The sequence below is a fragment of the Ruditapes philippinarum genome, unplaced genomic scaffold, assembly GCF_026571515.1.
Source record: "Ruditapes philippinarum isolate M1 unplaced genomic scaffold, ASM2657151v2 ctg2889_1_1_1_1, whole genome shotgun sequence".
Taxonomy (NCBI): domain Eukaryota; kingdom Metazoa; phylum Mollusca; class Bivalvia; order Venerida; family Veneridae; genus Ruditapes; species Ruditapes philippinarum.
In genome coordinates, this window is record NW_026861690.1 from 203,408 (window position 1) to 218,966 (window position 15,559).

The window sequence follows — 15,559 nt, forward strand, 5'->3', positions numbered from 1 at the left end:
TTCAGGGAATAGACATACATGTATACACATACAATTTTATCACAGATATCAACTTGAATATAATAAAAACACACACATAAATGCACAAAAATAATTATACGAATTAAATCAAAAGTATGTTCTATGTAACCCTAGGATTGCCCATTAAAGCTAAAAGCTTATTTCGCAATGGGGTCCATTTTCTGTAAAATTATTACACTAACTTACATAATGATAAATGAATTATAAAGAAGTTAAAACTTAATGACAATTTTCAATAATCAAAACACATTTTTCAATATAATAAGACAAGTACATTGTACACAAACAAAATGAAATAAGTTTCTTTTAAACTAAAACATATCAAGTACACATAAACATGTTTCAAAACCTTATCATAAGTTACACATCAATTTAATAATAAATAAACATATTATTCACTTGTTTATCATTTTCATTACTTAAAAAAAGTTTTACTTTCGTTTTAAATGTTTGGATATTGTCAATTGATCTAATGTTGTCTGGTAAAGAATTCCAGTCTTTAATGGCATTGTAGAAAAATGTATTTTTAACATAAGAATCATTTTGAGGTAAAACAAAATTAAAATTACTGGATCTTAAATTGGATATTCTACAAACCTTAAACAATTCCTTTAAATAGGAAGGGCTTTTGTTGTAATAAACTTTATGAATGTGGTTGAGTCTTAACTGTCTAACTCTATCATTGACATTTAATAATTTAAACACTTAAGTACATTTTCTTTTCAGTTAGGCGGCAGTGCAATATAATTTATATAATAAATTAATATAATTGTACTTTTGTTTCGTGCAGTGTACAAGGGGAAGTAACAATAGCACTACCACAAAAATAAATCATGTGTATTTATGTGTAAACATGACAGGCTGTGTATTCAGATTACACCTGGGTAGTACATATATCAGAATTACATAAACAGTATTTTTAGCATAATGTACTGATATCTAATTAAAATACACAGTCAGTTCACAATCAAATTCAAACAGACGGTCGGAAATTTAATAGATTTAATCCACCGTAGATCTAATTTCACAGGTAAACGTCTTATATACATATATCTATATATATATATTTATATATAATAAAATAGGGTTTTTGTTTAAACTTTCGATTCACAGATATTTAACAAATCAACCACTATGGCCATGTATTTATTATCTCTAGTATCGTAAATATAACTTGAAATGCATGACGTCGACTCGTATTTACTTTATAATATTATTTCGATTAAAAACGAAACCAACTCGAAGTGGTATTTTTTAATAAATATAAACCTTAATCATTTGAATACTAAATGTCTTGACCTTTAACCATTTAGGGTCCTCATTTCGCGATTTTTGATATCCCAGATAAATATCTATTTTCTTGTTTTTTTCTTAAAAGAAAACCTGCTTAAAAGGAGATACCTTTATTTATATTTAATCGAAATAATAAGAACATTGGCAGTTTTCGCGGTAACACACTGTACTTTCGCTTTCGCCAAAAGTGAAAGTAGCCATTCGTCGGACGGTTGTAATATGAAAGGTGCCCAGTCGCATTGATTTGTAGCGTTTCATTTTTTTTTGTCTCAGGTTACTGTACGTTTAGGTTCTCTATGGCCGCCGTATGTAATGTCCCACTTTTGGCTCAAAATTCATAATCCTTCATGAACTTGCATGGAGGTATATCACAGGAGCTTGAAATTCTATCAATAATTGCTCAAAAGTCCGATTTTTTTAAAAATCCATACCTATATATAAAAAACATAGATAGGGGTATGGATTTAAAAAAAATCGGACTTTTGAGCGATTATTGATAGAATTTCAAGCTCCTGTGAGGTATATTATCACCACCTTGTGAGTGGTGACATGTCCGGGGTCTGTATACTCGACAGCGAAAGTTGCTTTTTGTGCCTAAACGGGCGAATGGACCCTCATTAAGCATAGGCTACATTAATGTATATACATACGATTTGAACTTTTTTTTTTAATCAACAAAATCGAAACACCTTAATAGCTTAACCTTTTATACTTTTTTAAACTTCTCAATTTATCCAAAATGCCTCATAATTATTCCCAGAATTTGATCCCAGAATAGCCAGGATATAAAAAAGTATTGATTAGCGGTGTGCTAGGGAATTTTATTTATCTCAGAGTGTTTAAATAACCTTATATAGCTTGCAACACAACTGAACTTAAGACAAATTCGCATTTAAAAAAATAAATTCGTATAAATTAAATCAAGTGATTTAAAATATTATTATAAAACTTCGATAAACCATTTTGTGCATGTTTTTTTCCATAAGCCATGTCTGTTATAAGTAGTATTATTACCTGATACCTTATATAAATGTAATTTGGTATTTTTAACTGTTTTCTGAAATTCTTAAAACGTCAACGTTCGAGAGCTGTTGACCGGTCAATAGTTTCGACTGTTTCCCTCGCGTGCTCTGACGTCATTGACCTTATAGAGAATTCCCACTTGAAGCGTCCATCGATCTTGACCATAAACCAGATATGGCGTAACATAGTTAAAGTATTAAGTTAAATTATAAATATAATTATGTGTAAAACTATTTTCTCGTTCTTTTTTCCTTCTGCAAGTACACTAATTGATCAGGTAATAAAACAGTTATTTCATATGTGATTTGGGAACAGTCAAACAGTTGTCCCACGTTGTCGGGGATAGTGGTTTGAACTGTTGCCCTCGGCCTACGGCCTTGGGCAACAGTTCAAAACGCTACCCCTCCACCTCAGGCCAATAGATTGACTGTTCCCAAATCACATATGAAATAACTGTATAATACAACTTTAATCTAAAATACTTACTTTATTTCACGTCTTGTTATTTCGTCTATTGTTCTCTATAAATACTTCTCTTTTATCAAATGGAATCTCTACACCTTCACATTTATTTATTTATTTTATTTTTTATTTTCCAGAAAGCAATCCCATTATAATATTATTGTTATGATGTCTGTGTATAAGTTCGACCATAAGTTCCGAGGTACGGCTCTAATAATCGGAAATGAGTTTAAAGGTCAAGGTTCAGGCGAGAGGAAGGGTTGTCTAAGAGACGTTCAGATGGCGGAAGAGCTTTTTAAAAGACTGGACTTTAATGTGACATCATTCAAGAACTTATCTGCCTTCGATATGAAAGCGAAAATAGAGACAGGTTGTCATAATTTTATATACTTTTTTTTACATGAACAGTTCTATTCTTATTTGTGCAATGACTGTGTCAAATTGCTAAAAATCATAAATTTCCAGCAGCCGTGTTTTTAAATATATATCTCGCGATTATATTTTACAAACAAGCACATTTATGTAAATATCACATCCCAATGTGGATGACAGTATATAAATAACACATGGGTTGATGGGTAAAAGTAAAAATATCATCCCGAGGAAAATACTGTTACCTGAGGCGTAAGCCGAGGGTAACAGTATTTTTACAAGGGATGATATTTTTACTTTTACTCACAAACCCATGTTTTCTTTATTATATTATCCCGAACAGTAACTGTGATGATTTTTTGTGATGATTTTATTTTATTTTTTTGTATTTAGAAAATATGCCATGTGACCAAATTTTATACTGTTAAAAATACTGTTACCCTGTAACAGTACAAATTTCTTAGTCACATGGTACAATGCATAGATCCCTGAATTGTTTAAGTAATAGTTATAGTACATGAAACGAGTTAGTTACGAGGATATAACACCGGCTAGGGCGACGTCAGCGGTAACTAACGAGTTTCATATACTATAACTGTTTTATCGAAATGGCATAATGTTTTCATTTTTTTGTAATAAAAATAAATCAATAAATAAATAAATATTTTTTTTAATAAATCGTTAGCTACATTACAGTTATTCATGATAATTTTGGCAGTTTTTTCAAGTTGTTTTTGCTGCCGCAAAAAAAAGGATATATAAGTGACATCCAATGTTAGAGGCGGATTGTAAACTGTTACCAATATTGATTCAAGATTAAAGGGCTTTTTTCAGTGGAAATAATTCATTCAGCGGATGTACCTTTTTGATTAAATGAGAGTAAATTTAATTTCATTAATTATCTTTGTTTATATTTTGCATTGTATTTATTTATTTATTTCATTTTATTTTATTGATTCCATTTTATTTTGCTACTGGGACTGTTCGTTACCACTTCCCCATTGGAGCCTCTGTTACATTGATATATACAAGGTGCGAAAAAAACTCAGCCGTTATATAGCAGTCGAGTTTTTTTCCTATATGAATCAATGAAAAAACTGTACTGTTATCACAGGAACTTGAAATTCTATCAATATTTATTATAATATCCAAAATATACCCCCTATACAGTATAAATACTGTATAGTGGGTATATTTTGGATATTTTCATAAATATTGATAGAATTTCAAGTTCCTGTGACTGTTATATATCAATACAGTTTTCAAATGCTCATTGAAGTGTACTGAGTATAATGGGTTAGTAAGAACAAAGGAAAAGTTCCAAACCATGCGATAACTCCAATTATCAGATTTTGAATTTCACCACAACATATTTGTTAAGAAAAGAGCACATGTCAATGTTTATGGTTAAATCTATTGTTATTCAGATGAAAGGTGAGAGTAGGCATTATCAGTATAATAACTCCCAGTGACCTATGGGAAATTTACATTACACAAAAAGTTAGGGGGAATAAAACGAACAATTAATGACATACACACAAGGCAAATGGTGTCAGTCTGAGAGGGTAGTTACGGTTTGCGTTATTGTGACAATTGTTCTATTCTGCCTAGATTCTATAATGACATTTAGAGGTTTTGTACCTAAATTTTCGGTAAATTAAATTATAAACAAATATGTTATCTTGGGTTTAAAAGTAGAGTTTGATCTTTTAAATATAAGTAAAAAATACATATAATTGAAATGATTAGATTTAACAACTTATTCGTAGGCTAGCAATTATTTGATATAACGGGCATATTTTTATTATTTCAAAAATATCAGAACAATTCGTCCTGAAAATCATTCGAACTCAATGTCATTCGTACCAATATTCGGCCCAATATCAATATTTCTTGGATGTTTGATTTCTTCAACTAAAGTAAACGATCATTAAATATAACTACATTATTGGGTATAAATAGAGTTCAAAGCTGCGGACAGTCTAGCTTAAGGTCTTCAGCGTACCCGTTTATATATATGACATGACGTGAACGCTGAAGATAACCCCGTAGGGAAAGTCCACCAATAATCGTGCCAGGAATCTGACACGCTCGTATTTATTTATCGAACATGCCACGAAGTAAAGTGAAGCATACCTTGATAAAACGATATATAATCTGTTGATAAGCCAAGGATGGACAAATAAAAATCTTATTAGGAACATAAACTACCTAATAGTTTCCGATAGGTAAAAATTTCGGCACTTGGCCGCCATATTGCCAAAATGTTTGACCACGTGATTACGAGATTGACCTTTATGAACCCATGTGCCTCCAATATTTTTATAGATTACTTTTTTTTAAGATGTTGAAAAAGGTTATTTACTGACTGTTATATTCAATAAAATCATATTTAAATACTAAAAAATTTATGAAAATAAAAAAAAACATTATCTTGAATAAAAATATCGAAATCATGTCAACAAAATGTTCTAAATATAGTACACAACTCTATTCAAATCTGTTCCCGCGAATGACGTCATACGAGATCTCGCGTGACACTTGAATGTCATGGCCGACTGTAGTCGGCGAAAATTGATGTTTTACAGTTAAATAGGCAATTTTAATGACGGTATTAATATTTTATTACTTGAATTGGTATAGAACGATATTTAAATAATTGTTTTACCGTAAAATGCACAATTGATCGGGTCAAGTGTATTTGCAAGTGAAAAACAAGAATAAATCAACTTAGGTTATTCTGGTTAGGTTTCGTAACGGGTCTAATCCAAAACTTTAATGCCGCATCTGATGAAAAACAAAAATGTTAAAAAGCGGCTTATAAAGTTTTGGAAGCCAGAACTACGGACAGTCAGTCTCTGCCCAGCAGCCGAAGTGTCAACATCACAGAAATAATTAATTAATATTTAAGATTAATCACTAGGAATCTTGCACTTTTTACGAAGTATATCAATTGCATCAATTTAACATTGCGTTAGGTGTAATTGTTAATACTAAAGTATTGAAAACTCGATATCCAACTGGTTATTATATATATTGAACAGCCTAAAATGTGTCACCCCAATTTTATATAAGGTTCAAGTGAAGCATATTAACTATAGAGGCACGTTACTGTTATAAACGATCTTTTATTGAACTTGATTCCAAAGTTTGAACAAATCATTGTTTTAATCATTTGTAACTAATCAAGTGGCAAGTAGCCATAAGAAAAATTATATATATAACAGCTACATGTAGCCCGTGCACGTTACATTATTTTGACATATTTGAACATTTTATTCTGTTATCCTTAGCAGTATGTGATCTATCATCCTAAGCAGTATTTTATTATACCGAGCACACAAAAATTTAAAACACAGTAACTTATAAATGGCACCCGGGATGCCCATGCTAATAGCAGTAGAACCTCAACGAAAAACTGGCATAAAAGTCACAGATGATGGTTATATGACTGTACATAGTGAACATGTTAATAACTTAAATGTACATGAATCTTTAGATAATAAAATAAATAATACAAGGGATGATCTTGGATTTGCATGTAAGATCAAAATGTATTTCATAAAGTTAACGTCAGATGCAACATTTTTATGAGTGGCATAGCCATGTGTTTTAGTATAAAAGCTAATGCTAATGAGTAGAATACACACACCCGTTGATACTAGTATAATTTTATCTAACATGTGAAGTAAACAATATTTATGTTTATTCTGTGACTCTGTGACTGTTTAGTTATTTTATTGCTTTTTACATGATGAGGTCATTTAAATTTATTGTGAAATGGAAGTTTCGTCCGTTATGAGCAGCCAGAACTGGATCGGGAACTTCCTGATGTCATCAAATCACGACATCATAATGTTCATGTTGAAAATATTCGTGTTAAAAGTAAATCTATAACAGTATCAAGATTTTGAGAATGTGATGTATGCAAATTTATAATATACTAGTGCCAATGTTGTGACTTCATAAAAATGGTATTGTACGACTGTGCATATATTTAGATCTGATCTGATCATTTCCGTTATACAAACATAAATACGCCATAAATGTTAGAGTTACAATAAAGGCGCATCAATGGAGAATTATTATTTTTTATTTTAAACAGTCTTTACTTTGTGCATGTGATACTTAGAATATTATATTTATGTAGATTCGTTACTGCATTGATTCAATTCGTTGAATGTAATAATAATTTGCTCGCCAGTACTAAATTCAGTATTGAACATTGAACACTCCTTCAATATCCTCTATAGCTTTTGTGTTATTATGTTCTGATATTTTGGAAGTAAAATTATTTAAATATTATTTCAATATTTTACTGACAGGATGCAATGACTTCAAGTAGTTTCTTGTGATGAAATAGTTATTCTTGTAATAAATTTCAATAATTTTCCTGTAAGATTTTGGAAGTTTAGCAATGAAATTTTTGAGAATGTGAACATGACAAATATTAAAAAACAATATTTGAAGATTTCATTTAAATGACTGTATATTTATTAAGATAGCCTCTGTTTAGAAAAAACACATAAATAATCATATTTTACAAAATCTTCTGTTTTCCAAGAGATAAGAAAGACAGGTAACAGTTTTGTTGTACATTTTTGTTTCGGGAAATTTTTATATCATTTTGTAAAACACATTTTTGTCAAAAAAGTAATGTGGAAAGAGGTCATGAAATTTCCATATTTTGATTGCTATGGAAGAGTATTAAAAGTTATAGAAGTAATTTGCTTGCCCCAATCCAAATATTTAAAAAAAAATAATAATTCTTATTTTATATCTATTTTTATGTGTGTTTTTCTAAGTTTCAGAAATCTTGGATGAGGTTTTAGTCAATTGGCTGAAATCAATACATTATGTGAACAGTTTATTGTTATTTTGCTATCAGAATATATGTCTTGAAACATAATAAATACTTACATTGTAAGTAAAAGCTGCAATTTTTTTTCCATATATATTCCTTACCCCTCCCCCCTAATTTGTGGGTTTAGGTTACCAGAAAAAGTACCTTATATCCAGTATTTTTCTATCATACTATATTCAATGACGTGACTTATTGGTTTATCTTTATTCCAGCCAGCAAGTCCAAATATAACAACGATTGTGACTGTTTTGTACTTGTATTGAGTACACACGGGCACGAAGCAAAGGAAATAGACCGAAAACAATCAAAAGAAGCGACTGTTTGGCGGCACCAAGTTTTAGCGGAGGATAATGTTCCTATTTATGTCGATGAGATAATTGATATATTCAATGATGAAAATTCAGTAGGATTAAAAGGAAAACCAAAGCTGTTTTTCATACAGGTATATACATTATACAAAGTCAAGTTTTGATTGCCTTGATTAACCATACAGTCAAACCTGTGAGCAAAGGTCATCCAAAGGTGAGACCCAACACCTCAACCATAATAGACAGTTGGTCTTTTTTAATCAATTTACGTTGTGTAAATAATTCTTTGAAATAGTAAAATGACATAGGCATTGTCACTATTTGGTGACCAATTGTTATGATGATTCATGAGTGACAAAATTTCCAAATTTTACGCGATTTCATTAGTTGTCACATAAGTAAAGAGTTAAACATGTAAGATAATCAATTTTAACAATAGTGTGAATGTATTCTGGTACACAACTCATAATTCAATTGCTTTCTAGATGAAGATAACATTTTGTTACCTTTTTGCTTAGAAATATGTTGTTTATTTTAACTCCATTCTAAAGGCATGCAAATCAAGGGGAGAAATTGGTAGTGCTGACACCTACGATACAGGCGTTGAGGTCAATGTCGTTCAAGGGACAAGCAATCTGTACGTGAGAGATCCAAACACGTTTAGAACAGATCCGAGAGACTTGGCAAACAATCTGTACGCTATTGATTTAACCGATGCTGAAGATATGTACAAAGATTGGGAAAAAGGTAAGTAACAATACCTAGCCTTTATCTGGTATGTGATTGACAAAATGTTTAATGAAAACCAAGTCATTGATAGCAACATGTATGTCTCGTAATGCAGGAATGTGAAAATAATGCAGGAATTGTGCAAAAGTAACACCGACTTTGAAATTTAGAGTGAAGCACGTGACGCGGTAAGTAAACATCAGTACCAGTATACTAATACCATATTAAAACAGGTTTTCCAAATTTGGTACACGTAAGTAGATTGGTGTATTCCGGCAGGCGGGCATAAAATTTTCCTATTTTGGCAGAATTATGACCTTTCGTTTATGATAGAGAATTACACTTCAGTGCGCAATTTGTCATACACTTCACAAGCGATTTCACCATTTAGATGTTTTCACCATTCAGAAGTTTTGTCATTAAATCTTCTGGCGCATATTGACGATGTTGTGAGATTTAGATATTTATGACGGAATTATGTATGGGTAAGAGTTTGTATTAAGACGACCGTAGGGAGTCTTATCAAACTCTTACCCATATAACTGCAAATCGGCTCTTACAACTTGATATCAGATAAAAATATAGAAAGTGTCACCTCTTTTATTAAGCATAACATTGTTTTTCCCCAGTAGTCACGTACAAACAAGGATGGGGTCCAATTACTTAATCTGGCAAGTAAAACAATGAGTCTTCAACAATATCTAGGATTGTTAATGCAATTCATTCCTGTCATATGAAACAAAATATTGTTTTGCTTACTTTTTCTAGAAAATATAAACAGTCAGCAATTAATAATTGACATTTGTCTTAGAGTTAAAAGGATATCAAAAAGTTACTTTGTACTCATTTGTCTCTGCGAGCTAGGCTCCACGTGTATTAACTATGTAATAAATTGAATGTATCCTCACAATGCTACAGTGTTATCAGCCTTTTTAGAAACACCCGACCTGGCTAATTAAAATATGCTTATCACAATTTCCACTATCAGCACTGGTTTCTTCATGAAAAAAGCGGTAACACTTATTACTGCCGAGTAAGCGCCGATTTGCAGTTATTGTACTTTGCTGTTTTCTAAAACCCAGAGAAATACACTTCTGTTCTTAACTTCTACAACTTTATTTTACATTCTTGAGAATGACAAATATATATTTTTTAAATTGCTATATTTTATGATATTTCAGCATATTTTCTTACTATTTTTCTTTCGTTTCAACCAGTGAGATTTAAAAAATCGGCATTATCTTTGAACAAATCTTTTGTTTTTTCTCATGCCTGCGCCAATTGATATGCATGGACATGTGGTTGGGAAATAATTCAATTAATTTAAATAACATTGCTTAAAGGGTATGTCATTATAAACGTAAATTGTAGGTTTAGGAAAAATGATAGTTGAAAATAACCTATAGAAGAATATAGATTAAAATAGGAAAACATAGCTTTATAAAGTGTATACAGAATGATTGTTTGTTTTATTTGGACAAAACTTGCAAATACAATTTGTACCAGCATGAAAACTGATATTGATAACATTTACAAAAATACACTGCTGACCTATATATGAGTTTTGCGTTTCTATATTGTTCCGTTTAGATCCGGGCGCATTACAACTGGGAGCAATCTCTAGAAGTTCTGACCAAGCAACTGATCAAGATGCGGAAGGGGAAGTCACAGAAATTGACACCGGAGGTAGTGGAGATAGTGGACAGTTGCCGCCGTCGCCATTCGATATTGTACCTCTTAACTGTCCGGATGATTTTCTGATAATGTATCCAGTGATGTCAGGTGAAAATTTCTAGTTCATGCATTTTTCTGACTGTTTTGTTTGCTAAAATTTCATTCTTAAAGATAATTTTGAAAACAGTTTTTTATTTTATTCAGCAAACGCAAGTTATTATATTTTCAAGTGCATTCATGTAAAATAAAGTTGTAGAAGTTAAGAACAGAAGTGTATTTCTCTGGGTTTTAGAAAACAGCAAAGTACAATAACTGCAAATCGGCTCTTACTCGGCAGTAATAAGTGTAACCGCTTTTTTCATGAAGAAACCAGTGCTGATAGTGGAAATTGTGATTGGCATATTTAAATTAGCCAGGTCGGGTGTTTCTTAAAAGGCTTATAACACTGTAGCTATGTGAGGATACATTCAATTTATTACATAGTTAATACACGTGGAGCCTAGCTCGTAGAGACAAATGAGTACAAAGTAACTTTTCGATATCCTTTTAACTCTAAGAAAAATGTCAATTATTAATTGCTGACTGTTTATATTTTCTAGAAAAAGTAAGCAAAACATTATTTTGTTTCATATGAAAGGAATGAATTGCATTAACAATCCTAGATATTGTTGAAAACTCATTGTTTTACTTGCCAGATTAAGTAATTGGACCCAATCCTTGTTTGTACATGACTACTGGGGAAAAAATTTTATGCTTGATTAAAGAGGTGACACTTTCTATATTTTTATCTGATATCAAGTTGTAAGAGCCGATTTGCAGTTATATGGGTAAGAATTTGATAAGACAGGTAAAAAGAAAATGTGTAAAAAAAACTACCCACTCTAAATTTGTTCTTGAAAATTTGCATATTGACTAAAAGGAAGGAAAGCTTCATAAAAATAAGAAAAAAATTGTATTGTTTCCCTTCATTGTAAATTATCTGCCCTTGAATTTAACGAAAAACTCGAATTCGAGGGCAGATAACTCGAAAATGAGTACGGTGACCCCAATTTTTTTTCGCTTAAAATGTTTCTGTTATCATGTTCTAACAACATGCCAAGTTTAAATAAATTCTATTGAACAGTTTTAATTTTGCCTATATGTCTATATGAAAACTCCCATAAACGTCCTTTATATACCTGATGCGTACCGTGTTTCGCATAGTAAAGATTGAGCGAAGCTGGGTAACAGCGTGAATTTTCGGGTTTAGATTTGTAAACATGTACATGTCGGGAAATTTAAAAAGTTAGTGCAAATAACTACTGAAAGTGCCTACTTACGGACGTTTTGGATTTAATTTGGACGATTAAGCGATAGTATTATAGCTGCCTTTTCTGTTTCAACTGTTTGCATGCACTGACATTAGTGTGTTATTAAGAAGATCGATTTGTGTTCAAAATCGTCTTCTTTCGGCTCGGTCAAGCGATGTCCGACCTAGACAAAAAGTGCGTTTTCGCTTTAAAATTCCATCTTTTGTCGTACCAAGTGGTCTTATATTGTACATTTCTCGAAAGAGAAATCATTTCTGCGTAGATTGCACTTTATTTGGTGAAAATTGGTTGACAATTAACACAGATATGGGAGGTAAAATAAGGCCTGCTGGTAGGTCCGCTGGCGAACCCGCTGGCGAACCGTTCTACCTTTACTGTATTTGTAGTATATATGGATGAATAAAAAAACAAAAACGTTTCTTTGTTGTTTTATTGAAAATAAGATGTTTTAAAAACATTTTGAGTGAAAATATATTTTATAAGTGAAAAAAAAAAAAATAAAAAAGTGGGCGCGGTCATGTACATGTATACTATCAAAGCCACGCACCGAATGCCTGTGATTTGTTGATGAAAATTTTATTGAAAATGCCATAACATTTCGTCAGAAAGTTGGCAAGGACTCGTCCTACGCCATTAATTAAAATAAAACCGAATTGGATATGTAAAAGGTAAAACCGTTACTGACCGTATACCGAAAAATAATAAAATAAACAGAAGAAAAAGGGGTCGAACGACACTCAATTATTTTATGTGTTCATATAATTTATTTATGCTTGATCATAATCTTATGTTTTTATGCCCCTGGGCATATAGTAATTGAACCGTCTGTCCGTCCGTCCGTCCGTCCGTCCGTCTGTCTGTCTGTCCGTACGAGGTTAACCTAGAACGGCAAGTTGGATTTTTTCAACATAAAATAATTCTTTTCATTACAATAGTTTGTTTTTATTTCATTTTTTACTATTTCTTTTCTTTAAGGAAAATTTGCATTTCGGAACTCGAATACCGGATCCTACCTCATCAAATTTTTAAATGAGAAGTTGAGTGAAGTTTTAAATGGATGTAACCTTTTACAGTACCTTACACATGTTTCCCATGAGATGGCGAGGTATGAATACAACCCAGATCTTAATCAAATATTAATAACTAATCTAAGAAAACAAGAGGCAGCAAGGCGGACTGGTCAATCATTTGATCCGCTTTTGACATTTAAAAACTATTTATATCGGACAATTAAATATTTGAGCAGCGAAGAGAATCATGAAAAGCTCGTTAAAATCATTGGCGAGCAGCACAGGAGCCAGTTGAAAGGCGATCCTTCAGTGGTGGAACCTTATCTTGGTTGGGTGATAAATAATCAGCTGACTGAGCAACAAATGACTGAGATTTTAAAAACAATTTTACCATTCAAGATGACAGCCTGCATTGTCCACAGATTGACAAACGATGTGTACTTTAAGCCGAAGAAAGAAAAGTCCATGATGGGAATACTCTGGAAAAAAAGGTTACCAAAGGAAACTAACGTGTAAAAGAAATGACATTTGTTTGCATGATGTCATTCAAGCGGTGGTTTAAATAATGAAGAAATATATTTTCTTTGACACATAGCAATTTAGTTATGGGAAGATATGATTTCTGTTCATGTTGTTTATTTTTAGCCGTTTATAGGTTGCTATGTTTTTAGTGACTCACTGACTTAGTAATTTTTTATAGCATGACGCTCTCAATCTGTCCGTCTGTCTGAACAACAACTCATCTCACAATCAAGCCCTTTATTTATTGTTGTGTATTTCAATGACTCATTGACTTGTTAATATTTTTCTCATGTTTTTTATAAAGGCCGAAGACCTTCAGGACGTTTTATAACATGACGCTGTCAGTTTCACAATCAAGGTGAAATAAATACGTTAACTCCACTGTTCGGAGATAAAATGTGGACACATTGTAATGACCCTCTCATTGGCGTTGGCGTGACCGTTGGTTTTACTTATATTTTTAAGTTCTATTTTCTCAGAAACTATAAAAGATAAAATGGTGCTTCTATTCACCTAAAACTTAGTGGACATGTTTATTGTCATGAAAGGGTACTATTTTAAAGGTTATACCCCCATTTCAATTAAGATTTTGAGCCCTGATTAACCTTTTTGGCATGACTTTTGAAGTTTTGATGTTTCATTTGTTAGAGGCCAGCGGTCCATAATTATATATAATATACGTGTGAACAAAATGCTTATGAGAGAGGAAATCGGAATTACAAGTAGCATTAACATTAATCGTCTTGACAATCTTGACAGTTAGATAGGGCATGAATGATTTTTGCATTATCATTGTAAAGTACATGTATATATTTATCATTCAAGTCAAATATTCACAGTGTACTTGTGTACATTTCCTTATTCGTTATTTGAATGCGTACCAAATGTAAAATGTTAGAGTGTTTTATACATACTCATATTGTTTAGTCATTAAAATGTTAAATTTCTTGTGTGAAAGTTTTACGATATATTTTCTAAGAACATATTTCTCTCTAATTTCTTGATAAACTTGACACTTAAGAATGAAATGGAACTCGAAGTTTAATTTTCGGAGTAACTTCAAAGTAAATCACTACAGTCTTGATATACATGTTCACTTTCAAAATATGACACCATGTCATAGGGGCGTTAATCTTTAAATTCATTTTTGCCCATTCTTTCACTGAATGTATTATTTAAGGCCAATTTCTCAAAAATTGTAAGATTTAATTACTTCAAACTTTAAATATTGTTTTTTCTTTTTTTAAATTGGAATTCATTTCTAAAGGGCAGGTAACATTTTAATTTATTTCTTTTGTGTTATGCCCCTTTTGACTTTTAATTTCTTGTTAAGGTTCAATCAAATATATTTAATGAAAACTTGAAGTACATGTCAACTATCAATTTGAAATGCAATTGTTGGGGAGATAATCGTTTAAGCCCTTTTTGCTTTATAATTTCACTTGTTTGATTTAGAACATTTGATTTTTTCTGAAAAAAAAAACGTTTAAGGCATTCACTTCAAACTTGAAATATTTGTTTATACTTTCAAGGGCAGGCAAGTCTCTGATAAGCATGTTTACAGAGTTATGTCCCCTTTTCTATGTTGCTTTATTTTTACCATCAAGCACTAAGGAAAGTTGAGCGCGCTGTCCGGGGACAGGGCTTGTTTAAACTAAACTGAAAAACCAAAAAGCTAATTAGTGTGTGTAAGGTTTTCAGATTTATACTTGATTTCTATACATGTATGTGTAAATCTACAAGCTTTATATACATGAATAAGGAACGCTTCCAAAACATATTTAATCAAGATGATTTTGTTAAATATATGATTTTTTGTTTATTTTTCATATCCTTTGTTTTTCTTGTAAACTAAACATTTTTAGTATGAGACTTTAATGTACTTTTAAGTTACTTAAATACGCAAAATATTTGGTATATTGCCATGTATTAGCCCCTGATCCACATCAAATGTACATGACATGTGCAAAC

At 31.5% G+C, this 15,559-nt stretch overlaps 1 protein-coding gene across 1 annotated transcript; it reads left to right on the forward strand.

The window, feature by feature from the left end:
- Positions 1 to 866: 866 nt before the first annotated feature.
- On the forward strand, positions 867 to 14,536 carry LOC132716526 (uncharacterized). The gene is made up of 6 exons (XM_060699823.1): positions 867 to 1,051; positions 2,937 to 3,169; positions 8,248 to 8,477; positions 8,895 to 9,090; positions 10,663 to 10,854; positions 13,032 to 14,536. Exons 2-6 carry the CDS (start codon positions 2,965 to 2,967, stop codon positions 13,580 to 13,582), a joined length of 1,374 nt encoding a protein of 457 aa, XP_060555806.1. The 5' UTR covers positions 867 to 1,051; positions 2,937 to 2,964; the 3' UTR covers positions 13,583 to 14,536.
- Positions 14,537 to 15,559: the final 1,023 nt, after the last annotated feature.